General features: G+C 34.1%; 3 protein-coding genes across 3 annotated transcripts; 2 read left to right on the top strand and 1 right to left on the bottom strand.

Moving 5' to 3' along the window:
- Positions 1 to 520: 520 nt before the first annotated feature.
- Positions 521 to 5,665, bottom strand: PKNH_1402900 (ATP-dependent RNA helicase DHR1, putative; the record flags this gene model as incomplete). The annotated part of the gene is made up of 3 exons (XM_002261883.1): positions 521 to 650; positions 829 to 1,254; positions 1,437 to 5,665. 3 exons carry the CDS (start codon positions 5,663 to 5,665, stop codon positions 521 to 523), a joined length of 4,785 nt encoding a protein of 1,594 aa, XP_002261919.1.
- Positions 5,666 to 6,995: 1,330 nt separating this feature from the next.
- On the top strand, positions 6,996 to 8,036 carry PKNH_1402800 (deoxyhypusine hydroxylase, putative; the record flags this gene model as incomplete). Its single annotated transcript, XM_002261882.1, has 1 exon — positions 6,996 to 8,036. The coding sequence occupies one exon, from the start codon at positions 6,996 to 6,998 to the stop codon at positions 8,034 to 8,036; it is 1,041 nt and encodes a 346-aa protein (XP_002261918.1).
- A 2,967-nt stretch (positions 8,037 to 11,003) lies between these two features.
- PKNH_1402700 (conserved Plasmodium protein, unknown function) lies at positions 11,004 to 19,436 on the top strand (the record flags this gene model as incomplete). The annotated part of the gene is made up of 4 exons (XM_039113629.1): positions 11,004 to 12,827; positions 12,967 to 15,109; positions 15,226 to 15,814; positions 16,091 to 19,436. 4 exons carry the CDS (start codon positions 11,004 to 11,006, stop codon positions 19,434 to 19,436), a joined length of 7,902 nt encoding a protein of 2,633 aa, XP_038970002.1.
- Positions 19,437 to 19,550: the final 114 nt, after the last annotated feature.

Here is a 19,550-nt window from a genome sequence, read left to right as displayed (position 1 = left end):
AAAATTAATTAATTTATAAAACATTTTAAAGATTATCATATCAAACAACTGAATGGAGGTATTTTGCGTCGCAGTGGAGCAATTCCAAATATGTTTAAAAGAGAGTAAAAAAGTATTATCATTTATATAGCATATCCTATGGAACTATTTTGTGTGCATTTTAAAAAAATGCATAAAATGGACAAATGACAATATGGCAGTGTTGGTGAGAAATGTTTCATTTTTTTTAATTATAAAGGAGAGGGGTAGAGGACTACACATGAAAACGATGGTAAAATATAGCAAACGTTAAAAATAGGGAGGATGTTTTAATTATTTTATAACAAAAAATTCCTAAGGGGGGGGAAATTTTGGTCTATATCAATGGTAAATGTGCTCCGTCTCCCCCTGCTCCCACTGTTTACAAATTCATTTTCCATGAGGAATCAGCGTGGGCATAATAAAATGGTTTAGAGCTTCGAACGGGGGAACCATTGCTTCCGATGGGCACATTTGCTCCTATATCTATTGTACATTGCGTTCAGTTTAGGGGAGGCCACGTTTTATCGATGACCTGCTCATTATACTTGTTAAGTTTCTTCCCAATCAAGGATACGAATTCTTGCTTTAAAAAATCCTTTTGGCTTTTCCACTTGTTAATTAGGGTCGCCCTGGAAAGGTGTAAAAATTAATATTAGTGCTTTTTTGGAAGTACGTACGTTGGGTGCGCTAAAACGGGCGCATATCGGGTGCATTTAACTGAAAGGTAAATTACATATACATGTACATGCATATTTATGTACATATTTATGCAGGTGTATATATTATGTAGGTAATTGTCACACGTACCTGCTGCTTATTCTGGCCTCCCTTAGCGCATCTACAAACTGCTTAACCGGCTGGCTTGTGCACGAGATAATGTCATTAGCCGAATGGGTGTAGAACAAATGAAATGATGACATTTTTGGAAATATGGACCCATCTAATATGAACAAGGCAAGATAGTTATAAAACAATAACCCGTTTTCATTTAACTCTTTTGTTGTCATGGGTAGATAATGAGAATAGGGTAAATACAAAGGCTTCACGCAAACGACAATTTTGTCCTTCTTCATGTCATATTTAGCCGGTGGTATTTTTTCATATTCATTAATGTAAATGCAAACGTTGGTTATTTTTCCTATATCCGATTCATTTACAGTTAGGCAGTCGAACATGACGTACGACTTTGCGTTCTTCATTATGTAATTGTACAGGATGTATTTGGGGTATGGCCTACGGGAAATAAGCGGAGGGTCGACATGTTGACAGGTTGACATGTTGACAGGTTGACATGTTGACAGGTTGACAGGTGGCACGTGACAGGTAACACGTGCATACATATATATGTACATCTAAATGCACATGACCACTCCTAAGCACTCTTCAAATGTTAGAGGATGATGGTGATGACTTACCTATTTTTATACATGACCGACGACGAATTGATATATATTGGAGTGTTCATATTTTGGGAGAAGTAGGCCTTCTTGTTATTGAAGTTTAAATTGGAGTTTCTGGTGTACTGGTTATGTATTAAGTCGGAGCGAATAGCTAGGTGATCTATAAATCCCTGGATGACTGCATAGTGAATTATTTTTTTGGATACATCTGATGGGTTATTTTCCAAATGGTCAAAATTAATATTTCTGTTAAATTTATGATTTATTATTTTTATTAAATGGTTGGACAATTTGAGTAGTTCTTCCATTTTTTTCCTGTCCAAGTGCATGCTACAGCAGAAATTATTCTTGTCTTTTGAAAAATAAAAGGAGGTACATACGCTCAGGTAAAAGTCAATGTCGTTATCGAATTTTAATTTAAAATCATCAAGAATATTATCCTTTTCATCGGTGTTTGGGGATTTTTCATCTGATGCATTGCTCTCGTAGGGGGATACATCACCAGAGGAGCAACTATTCACATCACTTTGGTCTTCACTTTCGTTGTTCTTTTTAAAAATTAAACTTGCCAAATTGTAGTTACGTCTGTTCAAGCTGTCATTCCCGTTCGTTTGGTTACTACTCCTCTCTCCGTTTCCATTCATGAGGGTTTTCCTTTTTTTGCGCCCTTTGCCGTATTTCGCCCTGAGCTTATAATCGTACGAAAAAATGGACTCCAAATATAAACAAGAGACTAGGAGACAAGCCAAGGGGATTGAACTGGTGTGATTAATGGCTAACGATTTCAGGCAAACGTCGGTTAAAATTTTAGCATATCTTGTACTTATGGGTAGGGACAGGACAAAACTACCAGTAGGGGTAATTCCGCTTTTATGCTCTGGGTTAAACATGTTTATATGATTTTCGATACTTTTTTTTGAGGCCATTTTATCACTTAAGGTTTTAAAAAGGAACTGGACATCTTGGTACCCAAAATAAACACAGTTATGATAAATTAATCTTTTTTTGGCTTCTTCAAATTTACACTTTTCTGGCTTATTAATAAAGGGGAAATGTTCTACATTTTTTATTTTAAAACTTAGCAGGTATAAAATTAGGGAGTCAAGGGGGTAGTTTAAAATTGGGAAATCATTATCGTTTTTGAAAAAATAATTATAATAATTTGATGAATATAATTTGTACACATGCCCCTTTTCCGTTTCGATTTTTTTTTTATTTTTTTTATTTTTTTTTAATAAATGTAAGATTCGACCTGCTCTTCCTTTTCTTTGGATTGCAGAACTTTTACTTATGTTATCAATAACGTAGTAGGAATAATCATTCAACGCTGAGTATATTTTTCTCTTTTCCTTTCCGCAGTCTACTACGTAGCGAATGTTTGGGAGGGTGATAGACGTCTCCGCTATGTTTGTGCTTATAATGCACACTCGCTCATCATCTCTGGGATCCTTAAATAAACTAATTTGTTCCTGCATGTGCATATTTGCAAAAAGTTTAAAAACCTTTAATCTGCCTGACCCATCGCTTCCCTTCCAAATGGTTGATTCTTGTTTGTTTCTATGTTTCTTCGCTTCTCCGCTGACTGCGTGTTCGTTGGGCTCTCCTTCCGTCTGTTCATCGCCCGGTTGGTTGGTCGGTTGGTTGGTCGGTTGGTTGGTCGGTTGTTTGTCCGGTTGTTTGTCCGGTTGGTTGGTCGGTTGGTTGTCCGGTTGGTTGTCCGGTTGGTTGTCCGGTTGGTTGTCCGATTGGTTGTCCTGCGTGTTCTCCTCACAAGATTCGCTATCCTCCGACAGTTCACCCCCATTTTCGGCGTCTTCACCATCATGGTTATCCCCCTTGGTATGGCAATCCGAAGGGGGAGGGCCTTCTTCGCCATCCTCTCCTTCTTCAGTCTGACTGTTCGCAGAGCAAGGGAGGGTGTCATTCCCGTTGTCCGTTTTTCCCAATCCGTTTGATTCTACGTTCTTGTTCGTTTGATTCTCTTCTGCACTGTTAGAATTATCCAATGAGGTGTAATTTTCTTCATGCCCATCGGAATCATATTCACGCTGTTCAGGAAGGTTAGTTGTGCTTACGGACAGAGCGCTGTGCAAGGGAGCATCCTCGTCGTCACTGTCAGATGCTTCAAATATAATTCGCTTTTCTTTATTTTCATCCGTTGATCTGAGAAAAAAGCTGCACTTATTATCATTTGCATTTTTTTCGTCCTCACTTAGGTCGAAAGAATTTATATTTTCGTTCTGTGCTTTTTCTGTTTTCTCATTAGTATGTTCAAGTGTGTGCATATTTTTTTCATCTTCTACTTGTGTATTTTTTTCAGACATTTTCAAATTGTTCAGTAAATTATATAAACGATAAATTTCTTCCTGACTTGTTAGGAACACTAGGATGCTACCAGGTGGCAGCCTCTTATGAATCTGTATAACTTTTTTTTTTGCTTCTTCAACATAGTTTTGAGGCGTGTAGGAGAGGAAGTGATCGACGACGGGAACTTTTTCCGTTGGAATGTTGATGGAGGTATAATTTGTAAAAATTTTATTTTCAAAAAAATGGGTACCATTAATAGTTGCAGACATGATGATGACTTTAATGGGAATGATATTGGATTTGTATGCGAAATAATTGTTTTTTCTAATTTTGCAGATGATGGACAGGAGGCCTAATATTAAATCCATGTTTATGCTTCTTTCATGAGCTTCGTCTAGAATAATAACAGAATATTTTGACAAAATAAAATCATTCAAAATTTCTCTTAGCAGTATACCTTCTGTCATAACTTTTATTTTACTGTTTTTTAAAAAATGCGATTTTTCGAATCTTATCTGATAGCCAGCTACATCTTCAATGTTTAGTTCTTCGTTTAACCTATTCGAAATGCTTCTTACGGCTATTTTCCTCGGTTCTGTCACGCCAATGAGGTAATTATCTGTGCAGAACCCGTGTTCATAAACAAACTGCGGAATTTGTGTGGATTTTCCGCATCCCGTATCTCCACTTATAAATACGACATCGTAATTTAATATCGCTTCGATAATTTCTTGTTCGTACCCCAGGACAGGCAATGCCTGCCTCATTTTCTCTATGTTGTCCGTTCGATTTATACTGACTCTTTGGTAGAGGATTTTTCTTTTCTCTTCTTCCGGTTGGGCATTACCTTCATCACGCTGATTCGCACGGTCAGCTGTGTCACCATAAATATTGTCTTCATCAAGATGGTCATTTTGAGCAAGGTTACTTTCAGTGCTAAGTGCATCCTTCCATTTAGTTTCCTTCACGTCTTCATCCAAATTTATTTCATTTTGTGCTAAGCATGCGCTCTCTACTAGCTCATCGTTAGTATCGTCTTCTTCACTGTGGATCAGATCACCATTCTGATGTACGTCAACATGATGATGCTCCTGTTTTGATACTTTGAATTTCTTTCCTTCTGCACCATGTTGAGATGTAGCAAATTCTTGGTTTCTTTTTTTGCTTTCCAAAAATTTTTTTTTTTTCTTTTCTAGCTTTTTTTTTATGACCTTCAAATTATTTGGCAGATCGATATTCATTTCTTCATAAGTCTGAAATAGTTTTTCCAGATTTTCCTGATTTGGGTTTTTTTTCTTTGAGTCAAATTGAATGATAAAATTTTTTTGGTTAGTGTTTAACCTGTACTGTTCTATATTTTTAAACAACTTTTCTTTTTCCGCTTCTTTGTCTTGCTTCTGCTTGTATTTTAGCTTTTTTATCAATTTCTTCTTCGACACATTTTCCATAGAGCACAGTTGTTTGTATTTTTTGTTTATCCTTTCGATATCTTTTCTGCGTGATTTGTTTTCTTCACTGCCTCTTTCGTTTGTCTCATTTGAATGGTCATTTGGATTTTGTATTCCATCTCTGTTATCACTTTGCAGGGTTTCCACTTCGGAGTTTACATTGTGTGATTTCATATTTTCTTCATTCTTCCCGTTCTGGAAAGCATCCTTTGGTTCGTCTGTCCCATTTAGAATAGTGGGGGAACAGTCTTTTAGCAACTCATTTTTTAGACCATTTAGCGAAGGCAGGTTAGTTTTTGTGATTATTTTTTTTACTTTTTTTAAATGTTTTTCTCTTTTTCTTCTAATTCTTTCTTCGTATTCTAGTTTTTTCCTTTCCTTGTTCGTTAATTTTTTTTTTTCCAAAAGTACGGTTGATGTCGTTTCGTCGTCATATTTCAAATTTTCTTCTCTTGTAAGGTTATTGTCAGATGCAGAATTCCTATTCATTTTATCATTTTGAAGAATTAAAAAAAAAGGGGGATGAAGAGTGAGTTCTGAATATACAAGTGGTACTCAGTTGCGTAAGTCTTTCAGAAAAGGCAATTGTCGGGAATGTTGGTTCATTTGCACAGAACGTTGATAAAAACTGTATTGTTTTACATATGCGCCCATTTGGGTTTGAAGGGGCTTATTTGTAATAGCTTAATTATATGAACTCTCAAATTACATCCATTTTTGTAATGACATATAGAGGGAGGGAAAAAAAAAATGAAACAGAATTAAATAAGCTGCACTAAATCTATTCTTTATATATTTTTTCCTTCGCATTATTTGAATATCCACAAAGCTTGAAGCTGAAACGGGTTTTTAATCCGCCCCCCTTTTTGTTAAGCGCCACAGGGGGGGGGAAAAAATGTACGCAAGAAAAAAAAAAAAAAAAAAAAAAAAAAAAGTATATATATATATATATACTTTTTCTTTTGCACGGGAGGAATATTTTTACTTTAATGTATTACGCATATGAAAATAAATTATGATGCGTATTTTTCGCCTTTTCTGTTGCGTAATTATGATATAATTTTTTTTCCAAAAAGAAGGAAAAAGTGAGCGTACGTTTTGAAAAGGCGCAGTGGGCCACGAGTGTCACGTTGGCGCAGCTTTGAAGGAGTGAACATCGAGTTGTCATATGGTCATCCACAATTGTACTGACGACTGTAGGCATGTTTATATGTGCATTTACGTATACGTATGTAACGCGTAGCATATAATGCTTAGGGGGAAAAATCACGCCTTACAAGCTTAGTCATGTCCACGCTTTGATATGCCATAAAAAGGGGGCACATGAACATATTCTTGTTGAGGCAACGGTGAAAGGTAGTTCCAATTTTGCTTAACGCGTATTAACACTTATTCTTCCTTTGGTGCGACATTTTTTGGGACAACACCTGGTACAACGTGTGGGCCCCCCTGCGCAATGATTGCCTTGCCTTTCTGTTCCGATGGGCAAATGACAGACAGTACTTAAGAGACTTCGCTCTTTCACCAACAGTTGATGAACCGCCAATCAGAGGAATGTGTTCTGTTCATTACGAAGCAACTACCTCAGTTTGATACCAAAAAAAAAAGAAGAAAAAAAAAAGAGTATTGCTGTAAATATTTGCAGTGTCACCTGAGAGGAAAAGTGTTTCACATAGTGATGTACATATATATAACGAAAAGGGAAGAGTGTGGAAGGTAAGGATCCATTTTCAACCTGCACATTAGTCATTTATTCAAAAGTAAAAATAAGATAGAAATATATTTTATCCAGGGAGAAGAAAGCAAAAAAAAAAAAAAAATGACAGCAAGTATTCAGAACAGAGGAAGTCGGCTAATCCAGTATGAAGATAGTAGCAATAAAGAGTTCATTAGGAAATACCTAGTAGAAACCAGAAATGAATTTATAGAAAAACAAATGAGAGCATTATATGAATGTAGAGAAATATACAAACATGATATAGATGAAGTGATAAATATTTTGACGTACGCATTAGAAAATAACGACAGTGTCTTATTAAGGCATGAAGTAGCATATGTTATAGGACAAATAAGTAATGAGAAATGCAATGATATTTTAATAAAACTGCTAAGCGATACGGAAGAAAATTTAATGGTTCGACATGAAGCAGCTGAAGGGTTAGCTGCAATAGGAAGTGATTCAAATATTGATGTTATAAAAAAGTTTTTAAATGATGAAAAGGTAGAAGTTCGAGAGACATGTGAATTGGCTCTCAGTTCTTTGTTAGAAAAAAATAAGTATGCTACATGTTCATGTAGTAATAAAGATAACATAAAAGAAGAAATAAAAAAAAAACGAAATGAAGAATTTATTTCGAAAAAATTCAACACCATAGATCCAGTTGTATTTACACCAAATGATAATACGAAAAGTGTTGATGCACTTATTGAAGACTTAAATAATGAAAGGATTCCGTTAAAATTAAGATATGAGGCTTTATTTAAATTAAGAGATATGGAAACTGATATGTCCATAAACGCCTTAGGAGAAGTATTGATAAAAGATAGAAAATCCGCAATTTTTCGACATGAAGTTGCTTTTGTGTTAGGCCAAGCATTACATTTGAATTCATTGAAATATTTAATTTCGTCGCTGCAAAATGTTGATGAACATGAAATGGTTAGACATGAGGTTGCCCTTGCCCTAGGCTCTCTTGGAAGTTTAAATATAAATTCGCAAGAATATAAAAATGTTCAAAGCGAAATTATAAGCACCTTGAAAACCTTTTCTAAGGATGCTTGTAGAGTTGTGTCTGAGAGTTGCCTAGTTGGACTGGATTACATAGCTGAGAATTTAAACATGGCAATAGAAATAAATTGATACGCATTTTGCTCATTCGCATTTTTATAATTCATTCCTAATCCACCTGTGTTTTTGTGCCTCTATTAATTTCGGTCATTCTTGACTACACCAATTTTTTGTGTATACCCCCCCGATGTAGTATCCCCTTTTTTTTTTTGAGTTCCTTTTCAAATTCGAATTTGTTAAAATAAAACTTTACGCTAAAAGCGTAATATCGAAAATGGACAAAATTAAAAAAAAAAAAAAGAGAAAATTTCCTCTCATAATGTTGTCTCATCGTGGCAGGTGCTCCCAATTATATGCCCGATTTCACCTTGAAACGGGGCTCCTTTTTTTTTAATTTTTCCATTTCGTTGCTGCATTCACCTGTTACGTGTTTGTACGCATATAGAGAAGGGGAAAAAGATGGATGTAAAAAAGGAAAGAAAAGTTCGTGACCCTTTCAAATTGTGGTAGGAGGATATGCCACGTGGGGTGTAAACGAAACTTGGCACATGTAGAACTGTTGCCTGTGTTTTCAGTGCGACTTCTCTTTTTTCTCGCAATTAACGCAAGTGGTGCAAAATGAACAAACAAATGAAATGTTGTAGAGAAATGCAACAGCTTCGTGCGATCCAAGAAAATTTTCCCAATGTGGTGTTAAGGATTGTAATAAAAAGGGGGGGATTCATCCTGTTAAGCAGTGTCTCACTGAGCAGTTTTGGTTTTTCGGTAGAATGTATGGGAATATCAGATATGCTTGGGCGTTTTTTTTTTTTTTTTTTTTTTCCTTCATTCGATTTTTTTTCAATTTTTTTTTTTTGTAACCCTTTTTGTCCAGTTGGAAGCAAAAGCCAGAGCGCAGCAACAAATGGCGGAATTTTTTAAGCCACAAAAAAAAAATCTGTGCATTATTATGAAATGGATGTAAATTCATGGAACGCAATTTGTATCCAGCAGGGGGGCTGTAGAAATGATGCAGTTCATCTTTTAACATGATTTTTATTTTTTTGATTTTTTTCAAAAATGCTTAAGGGTTTAGATACATACACATGCATGAGATATAAAGAAATGAACAGAAAATTTTTAATGTACATAGGATTGTTTTTTCCATTTGGGAATTTTATTTTTTTATTCCACTTATTTGTATGCACAAGTTGCGTGTAAATGTAAAAAGGAATAATGTTTTTTTTTTTTTTTTTTTTTTTTTTTCTTTATGCATTTTTGTCACACTTGTGTTTATCCCGCAAAGGATATTATACAAACACATGACATTTAATATAATCGCGTGTGCAGGAGAATTACGCGCAACTGAAATGTTGAACTACGCATATATGTAAATTTTTATCTACGTGCAAAGGGAGACAGTAAAAGTGGGAGTCGCCCGGCCCTTACATGCTGAATGTGTATATTTTGTTGTATGAAATTATTTTTACGAAAATATGCACCTTGTCAGAATGTACATTTTACATCTACAAGGGGGGGAAATATAGGCATTTCTGTGTAAACATTCAAACGTTTGCATTTACACAAGGATATATGTACCTACCAGTTTGTTTTTTTGTTTGCTTTTTTATTTCGTGTATTTACGTGTTTTTCTCAAAGTGAACGGAACACATCCGCCCGGGATTTCTCACTTTTCATGTCTATGGTAAAAAAATTTGCACAAAAAAGGGGAGCAATATTTTAAATGCACATTCTTCATTTTTTTAAATTTTATAAATATTTCCCCCCCCATCACAGATTTAATGTCTTAGCGATATTTTTCTACATAATGGATGCTTTTTGAAGGCATAATTCTTATGTACACTTCATATATGTGTTCTTATGTGTGAAGTGCCTTGCCATCACTTAATTGTTTTTTATATATGTTGGCATTTTTTTTTTTTTTTTTTTTTTTTCTTTGTTACAATGTGAAAGGGGAAAAAAAAATATTACGTAATTTTAAATTTAAATTAACATTTTTAACATTTTAAAGGAGAAAAGTAACAAAATGGTCTCCCCCACGCACCCCCCAAAAAAAATAAAATAAAAAAGTAAAAATAACTAAAAGGAGATATACCCAAATTGTGCTTGCACATATTTCAAACATAGCTTTAAAGAAGAGTACAGGATCTGCATTTTTTAGCTGCATTTTTTAGCTGCATTTTTTAGCTGTATTTTTTAGCTACATTTTTTAGCTGCATTTTTTAGCTACATTTTTTAGCTACATGTTTTAGCTACATTTCTTGCATGAGAAGAAAAAGATAACCAACAGTATGTTAGTGTATACTTTATAAAACTGTTTCCGTGAATTCTATTTTGTTTTACATCCCTTCCTCTTCAGCAAGTTCGTTATCCACACTGGGCTTGAAGAATTTGTGCAATAATCAAAGAGATACAAATGGTGTGTGGATTTTTGTGTGCGTCCTGGTATATTTATGTAATTACATATATAAATAACGGATGTACGTAGGTATATGTATGTCTCTATGCTTACGTACCTGGACAGGGGTGTACCCATTCATTTATTCGTATGCAGATGTATATGTCCACTTGGTTATACACCTGCGTTTGTGTATTTATTTGGAGCAGATAACTTCCCAGCATTCTTACTTTTTTTTTTTTTTTTTTTTTTGTTCACCTCTAAAGGAGGGCACAATGAATAAGGGCAATTTTCCCATACTGTGGAAAAGGAAAGTCCACTTATTTTTTATGAATTTTTTTTTTTTTTTTTTTTTTTTTTTTTTTGTGCGACTGGGTGAACTAAACTGATATGAAATCACCACACGGAAGGAGATAAGGAGAAGACATTGTTCAAATGTAGGAATGAATCCCACGTGAAGTTTTTATTATGCCACATGATAGCATTTTTTTTTTCCGTTTTTTGCAAAAAGTAATAAATACGAATAAGAAAAAAGGCACAGGAGGGAGAATAGGCAGAAGAGACGATGCGAGAAGAAGCTACATTGGGCTAAGAAAAAACGATTCAGAACAAAACAGATTGGACATATTCTACAGATTTAGATGGAAAATCAATTCAATGCGAAATTAGAATGCGTCACGGATTTTAGCTTATTTGAAAAATTAAAAAAATCTATCTTAAAGGACAATGTGGGCGATCTGTACATATCTTCGTTAAGATCCATTTTGGAAAAGATAAAGGACCCAGTTGTTGATACGAGTCATATCATTTGCAATCATCACTATGCAGAAGCGGTTCTCTTTTTTTACGCGACTTTAATTATTGAAAAATATGAATTTGTTTCTGTCTTTTGTGAAGATATACTTTCAAAGAACCGATTTGAACATGTAGTGGAAAATTTAAAAAGAATAAAAGTGAAACATGTGGAAAGTTTGAACAAGATAGAAAAAATAATTATTGAAAATATAGACACCTGTGAAAAATGTTTGATGATTTATTATCTGTTGCAGAAGGAATTCTTAGAAATGATATCCACGTTTAAAAAAAATGAAGAAGCATTAATAAATTTCGTGAAAAGAGAAATTTTCAAATTCAATTTTAATCGACTCTTTAATAAGATAATTTGTCCTATCGAATATGACAAGGTCGATTCTGTTGTGTTAGAGCTTATGCTAAATGGGGGGAAAATATTTCAAGTGAATGATAATTACCATTTGGAGACGAACCAAATAAATGAAGAAAATCTGAAATTATTTACAGAAAAATTTTTAAATTTAAAGGATGACACTATATATAATATTATAAAAAAGTATGCTCATCATGAATCGCTAATTTTTCTTTGCAATCTTGTCCATATGGAATTTAAAAAGTGTAAAAAATTGTTAACAATAGGGAATAGTCAAATGTGTAAGAAGATAGATTCTCCAAAGGATGACTTAAATTGCAAGGAGAAGGAATCTGAAGAGAATTGGGATAGCTATAACATGACAGAAAATTTGCAATCCTATGTGTATGTACATATATTCCTCCTTTTCCAACATAGGGATGTGGAAAATAGCATAATAAAAGTTCTGAAGGATAAAATAATCCTTTACTCTTTAATGCTGAACGCGCTGAGATATGGAGATAATTTTATCCAGTTGATAATTTTCAAAATTATAAATTTTACCTTTATAAAGGACGACAACTTTTTAAATGATTCAAATAAAAAATTGATAATATCTATTTTGTCCTACTGGGTAAAGCTAGCAGACGCTTGTATTATTAAAATGATGAAAACGAGTTTACCTGAGGAGGGAAATGTCGGCTCGAATGTTCAAAAGACTGACAATTTCTTTTTAAAAAAAAATTTTTCAGACTATGATATATTGAAGTATATACAGTGCTTAATCAGTGCAATATATTTGCTATCCCTTATTAGGAGGAGGAGCAAAACGGAAACATGTAATTTGTTATCGGAACAATCATGTGTGCAAAAGAATAAGCGCAGTATGACCTTTTATATGAATGAATATAATTTAGAGAGCTTATCTTTGAAGGCCTTTTTTACAAAAAATGACATGTATGAATATTTCTTGGGTATCCTATTTTCAGAAAATAAAGAAGTAATAAATAGGTTATTTAATTTAATATTCAAGTTGTTGTACTTTGTAAAAAATTCCAAGTTGTACATTTCGAAAAATACCAATGTGAAGAATAAATATTTTGAGGAAGCCACTACATTTTCTTGCATAAATATTGTATACAACATTTTGGACGCGACGAAAAGAATGTTTGTGAATTCGTATGAAGTCGATGAGTATACAAAAAATTTGTACAGAAAATGTCTGAGAGAGAGAAAAAATGCTTTTGATTGCATTGTTTTGCATTCCTTTCCGCAATTTATTAGCTACAGGGAATACTACGTTCGTTTGTACGTAATTAAGGTAATTCAAAGCGGGTTATACTTTTAACCATATGTAGACTTGCTCTTGTGGCTACTTATAAAGGTGGAGCTTTCCACGCGTTGCTGAGGAGGATATACATTATTTTCCCCCTCCTTCTGTTGCATGTGCACTCTTGCAGGTTTTGTCGACCCTTTTGTCTGATTCGTCCATTCGGGATTCATTGGAGAAGAATACCATTTTTGAAATCTTCGATTCGCTGATGAGCATGAAGTTCGATAGGGATCAACAAAAAAGGAATGATGAGAGGAAGAACGTAAATATTTTGCTCCTACATCTGTTGAAGGCAAATATAAGAGATAGTAAATATTCCAGTAGAACGACAAATATACTATTTAGTGATAAACAGAAAGATGTTAAGAAGTACATTGCATCCATCTGCGATGATGGTTTCCCTCTTCTAGATTTGAAAAACATGTTTGAATATATTTTTGTCTTGTTTGTAAAATTAACCAACATCATTGTAAAAAGGGTGTTGTCCCTTTTGGAGATAGAAAAGTATAAAGTGCTATTTATGAATGTCTTTGAAATTGTAGAATTGTTCATGAAAGAATTAAAGAAAGAGAAAAGCAGAAAATGCAGGTGCCTTTTTTTCTCCACAGCTATGTATTTCTCGCATCTAATTTCGAATAGCATATATAAGTCTAAGGTGCATTCTTCGGTTCCCTTTCTTAATAAGGTTTTTAGCTTAATTAAAAATATTGAAAATTACGTAGATTTCATGTATGATGATTTGCTTACGCTTAAAGATTCTCAGGAGGAGTTGTTCGATGCGAAAACGTATGAAGAAAAACTATCTCTGGACGGAACGTATGATGAGGGGATAACTGGAGAGGGGGTGTTTGACGAGCCATTATCAGATGATGAGGTGTATTATTCTAGTGATTCAAATTCGAAGAGCATCAAGGATATGCACATGCTCTATTTTTACAGTAATACGTTTTGTGAGGACGAAAAGGGCGGAGGGAAGAAGGGAGTAATTGGTGCTACTCCGGATAGAAACAGCAGGAGCAATCGGATCGACAGTGCCAATGGGGGTATGGTGCATCATGTTAATAAGGAGGGTGTGAAGAAGTCCAATTCCAATGGATTAAGCAGGTTCGAAGTTTTCATGAACAGGTCCATTAGGAAGAGCAAAGTAAACGAAAAAGGGATTTATAATTACATGCACAGTTTTTTTTTTCTATGCGTAAGTAATGCAAGTATGAAAACTAGAAGGCATGTGGTAAAATCATACGATCTGATCGCGAAGTATATGATGAAGGATGAATATAAGTTAAATAGAGTTAAAAAGAAAAGTGGAATTTTTTCTCCACCAGTTGTAATTATTAGAGATGTAGAGAACGAAGACAAAAGGTATAATATAACAGTTGATAAATATGATTACATGTTAAAAAGCTACATAGTGAACTTTTTCCAGTCGAAAAGGTACATGTACATTTTTTTATTGTCAGTATTCCAGTTTAGTAATATAATGATTTTGTATTTAAAAAAGACAAATTTCATAAGCAACGATTTTGATGAAAAAATTGATGTGCTAGAATGCTTCACGCTGATAAACTCCAAGACTTGGTTTTATCTGAATGTGGCTATTGAATGTGTAGAAAAATATATAAACAAGAGAAAAGCGAATCAGTTTCTACTTGGAATCCTTAATTTAATAATAGATAATTTGTGGAAAATTATAATATTTATTATTTTTAATATAAAAATAAAAACTTTTTCGATAAAGTCAAAGACGCATTCTATACGTATTTTCTCAAGAGACTCCTTGTTATTATTTCTGAACTTTTTTTCCACCTGGATTTCTTTCATCAGAAAATTTTATACAAGAGGGGATCCTTTTTCCTCGGATGTTATACTACCTGAATTATTCTTCAGAAAATTTACCACTCTCTCAATGCAAATTTTAAGCATCTTCAATTTTGTCGAATCCAATTTGTCTTCACTTAGTCACCATGAAACGAATGCTTCATTGTTAATAAAGCAGAAGGAAATTATGAACAGCATCTTAGATGCACTGATAGGTCTAGTAAAAGATAAAGAACCCGGTGGGCATGAAAGCCATTTGCATAATCTTATCCAGTTTAAATTAAAATTGAAGAATTTGGCTACGCCTATATATGTCCAGGAACTGACTGAGGCCTGCGACTATGAAGCATTGTTTACTAAAGCGAAGGAAATGTTAATGGGTAAGGAGAGAAGGAATGATCTATCCATTACAGGACTGGAGACCGCAGAAGGAAGAAGAGCAACTTATCTTGGTACGTTTATCATACTAAGCGATTGAGTGCATAAACATATGTATGTGTATATATGCGCATTTATTTTATTTTATTTTTTTTTTTTATTTTATTTTTTTTTTTTCCATCCCATACAGGTCCCAACGGAGAGAATCTAGCAAACAATAGCGACCCCAGCTGCAAAGTGGTGAATCGGTCCGGACAAGAATATAACTCGGATGGATTTACATTTGACAAGGGGAAGGAGTTTGAAGGAGGAAGATCTAGATCAGCGATGGGAGCAACATCAGAAGTAGCGTCAAGAGGAATGTCCAGATCGGCATCGAGGTCTCACTCCCCCTCTAACAGCCTTAGTTCAAAGGATGGAAAATGCAAACAAGTTGAAGGAAAAGAAAAGGAACCCAAAGTGGAGTACATGTCAGAGGAAATGAGAAAAGAAGCAGCTTTAGAGAGGGCCAAAAAAATTTTAGAAAAAACAGCTGCCTTGAAAACGCAGAAGAGAGCAATAGTACTGAATGAAACAAATACGAAGAATAACAAACATGAGTATTTTAAAGAGATGAAGGAGAAGAGACTGGAAGCAGAGAATAGTATGAATAAGTATTATGGTATGTTGCAGGAGTTCCTTAATTGGGATTTTAGCTCTTTGGAAAGTATGTTGAAGTATAAAATGTGCATTAATGAGGAGATTCCTTTGCACTTCCAGGATGAGGAAGACTACTACAGGTGAGGGAAAAAGTTTTATGTGCATCATTTTTTTTTTTTTTTTTTTTTTTTTTTTTTTTTTTTTTTTTGATATGGAAAGCGTGTGCAAACTTGTCCAGGTGGTGCTATTGTTCAATTGGAATGTTGAGTACACGCTCCTTCGACTATCATAGTCTTGTCCAAAAATTTACCATTTCATTTGGCAAGAGAAGATAGTACGTGATGTGTATTTTGTTAATTACCCTTCCTCATGTCCCATCCCTTTTATACTTGCTTTTCGTGTTCTCCCCTTTGCAGAGTTTTTAAACCAATGGTTCTGGAAGAGTGTAGGTGTTGTATGATTAATAAAATGTCGGGAAGAACAAACAGATACGTGCTAAATTTAGTTGCGAAGAAGAAAACTTCCTACTGGATAGAATGGCAGATGTCATTAGGAAATGAGAACAAGGCAATCGATGATAGTTTGAAGCCAATGGACTTGATTGCCTTAATTCCATTCGAAAGTGAGAGAAACGTTTTGCTGGATAATGATAAGGGTACTGTTAAATATCATAACTTGAAGAAAATATTAAAGAGCAATAAACATTTAATAGGGTTGGTAGATTTTTCCATGAATAAAACGGAAAATATGTGTGATGTGAAGTTAATGAATGAAGATATTCTTATCCAGAAATCGGAAAATGAAAAAAATAGATTAAAATTAAATTGTCTTACATGTAATAAATTCAATGCCTATTTCTTGTGTAACTTAATGACAAATATAAGAGAATTTCAGAGTGTTTATTTGAGTAGGAATTCCTCTCTATTTAACATAATTCTAAACCCTACCTTATGTAATAAAAATTTGAAGGGCAGAAGAAACATGTCCATTAGTAATGCTTTCTTGAGTGAAGAAAATACGCGAGGAAGTGACATGTGGACAAGTAAGTTAAGTAGCATGGAAAAGTATATATTGAATATTATGAAAAATTATAATTTATTAAATGAATCACAAATAGAGGCGATTAAAATGGTTTTGCTAAATAAGAATAGCATTTCATTAATACAGGGCCCACCAGGTACAGGGAAGACGAAAACAGTTATTGGAATTATATCGGCGTTGTACGCAATTATTAATAGTAGGAATAATGATGAAAAAAGACAAGTAGGAAAAAAAAAGAAGGATTGTGCTTATAATGATCAGAACGAAAATTGCAATAAAAAAATTTTGGTTTGTTCTCCTTCCAATTCTGCAATCGATGAAATTGCCAAGAGGATTCTAAATGATGGATTAATAAATTTTGCCAATATGCGTAGATCAACAAGTAGTAGCAAAAAGAGCAGTGGCAGTAGCAGTAGCAACAACAGCATAAGCATGAGCAACACCATGGGCCTATTGGGGGGGCATGGCCATGTGAACGGTGTATCTGACCCAAAGATGAAGAAAATGGTGGAGGCTCAAAATGCACAAAAAAGAGTGAAAAGCGGGAATGCAGAGGAAAGGCGTACTAGGCATGGAGACTTGGAAAAACAAACCATCACTCCCAAATGCATCAGAATAGGTATATCGAAAAAGACACATGAAGAAATACAACCCATTTCACTAGATTATATATTCAGTAGGAGAAAAAATATGGAAAAGAACGTGTACGAAACGCGTTTTAATGAAAAAAAAAATAAAATGATCCTTTCTCTTAAGGCGATTGATCACACATGTAGCAGAGTGGAAGAATTGAGAGGCAAATTAAATCACAACGATTCTAAGAAGTACTGCTTCGACTTTAACGAAACTAAGTCGAAATCATCATCACTTGAAAAAATTGAAAATGTAAACGATTTTTTTTCAGAAGAAATTATAAACAATGTAGATATAAAATATTTAGAAAAATTATTATATCTATTTAATGAATCTTTTTCTCATTACGAATGGAGTTTGGAAAAACTGAAAGGAGAAAAGAAATGTTTTGAGGAGAAGAAAAGAAAACTGATAGATACGGACAAGGAAATAGGTTCCTTCTATGCAAATAGTAATAAAGACAATATGGTTTTCGAAAGTGAAGTGATATTTAGCACCCTGTCAGGTAGTGCATCTCCCGTAATTGAGAACTTAGACTTTGAATATTTAATAATAGATGAAGCTTGTCAATGTGTGGAATTAAGTTGTTTAATACCTTTCAGATTAAAAATTAAAAATGTAATTATGGTAGGAGATCCAAAGCAATTGCCGGCTACCACATTTTCGTCTGATTGTACAAAATATGGCTACAGCAGATCATTATTTGAAAGGCTTCTATTATGTAATGCTCCAAGCGTTCTGCTAAACGTGCAGTATCGTATGAGGGAACAAATTTGTTGTTTTCCGAACATGTATTTTTACAAGGGTTTGATAAAAAATGATGAAAATTTAATGAACAAGCCATCATTTTATTTGCATTATTTAAATCTATATGGGTGTTATAAATTTATCAATATCGAAGGAATAGAGTCGACTACATGCCATAAATCATACATTAATTATGTGGAGGCATATTTCATATTCAAATTAGTATTATACATTCACCACTTTTTTAGTAGCAAAAATGATGAAAATCCAATTCCTAGTTTTTACAAAATGTCTGCTAATTTTAGCTTAAGTGACATAGGAATTATTTGTCCGTACTTATCTCAAGTGCATTTAATCAAGAGAATGTTTGAAGGTTATTTTCCATCGAGTAACTCTCCAGAAATTTCCACAGTGGATGCGTTTCAAGGGAGAGAAAAGAGTATCATCATATTTTCTTGTGTGCGTTCAAATCGTCAGGCGCTGGAAATGTTTAGAAACAAAGATGAACTAGAAAGTGGAAGTGTAAATTCTTATCCACGTGTCAAAAGGGGCGGTCATGGTAGTAATAGCGATCGTAGTTTGGATGATCCTCCTTTTGAAGATCCCGCTTCGGACGACTCTTATGTGGACGAGCTGCATACAAAAAAGTGGTTCAACGTGGGAGGGAAATCTGTGACAACTGAGAATGATTTCAAATCGGTACATAATATACGTGGAAACAATATCGGATTTTTAAAAGATGAAAGAAGATTAAATGTAGCTCTTACCAGAGCGAAGGATTGCTTATGGATAATAGGAAACAGAAAAAATTTAGAAAAAAACGGCATGTGGGATTCGTTAATAAAAAATGCAATTGCAAGAAATTATTATTCAGATTTAGATTTAAATTTTGGTAGGAGCACCACAGAGGAAAACATAAAAGACATCATTGATACTTATTTTTCGCAAATTGGTAAAAACAGAATGGAAGGAAAAAACTGGAAGGAAGATCAAAATGACATAAATCACGAGATATTTAGCTCATCCAATTCTTCTGAGGGTAGCATAAATGGATTGAGAAAAAATAAGGAAAGTCTCTTTAAAGAAAGGAAAGATTTTGCGCAAGTAAATTATATGCTTGGGACTGAGAACAAATTGAAAAGCAACATGGGTGCTAGTACCGTTCCTCAAGGTGAATTTCTCTTCAGCATGTCTTATACTAGTAGCAGATTTGGAGGAAATGGCGAAAATGGAACCATAAAAAATGGTAATATTGGGAGTAACGTAAGAAAAAGGCCAAACGATGGAAGCAGAGAAGATGAGCAGGAGGAACTGTTATTAAAAAGACAGAGACACAACTAGTGAGAAGTGAGCTGTGTTTACTTGTCCTCCTTGTGTACTTCATAAAACTTAAAAAAAATCGTTATCATGATGGGGAAATAATGAGGCTGATAATTTATTAATATTAGAATAAAC

Source organism: Plasmodium knowlesi (genome assembly GCF_000006355.2).
Source record: "Plasmodium knowlesi strain H genome assembly, chromosome: 14".
NCBI lineage: Eukaryota > Apicomplexa > Aconoidasida > Haemosporida > Plasmodiidae > Plasmodium > Plasmodium knowlesi.
The sequence above is the reverse complement of the archived record's forward strand: the minus strand, read 5'-3'. Positions and strand labels throughout refer to the sequence as shown.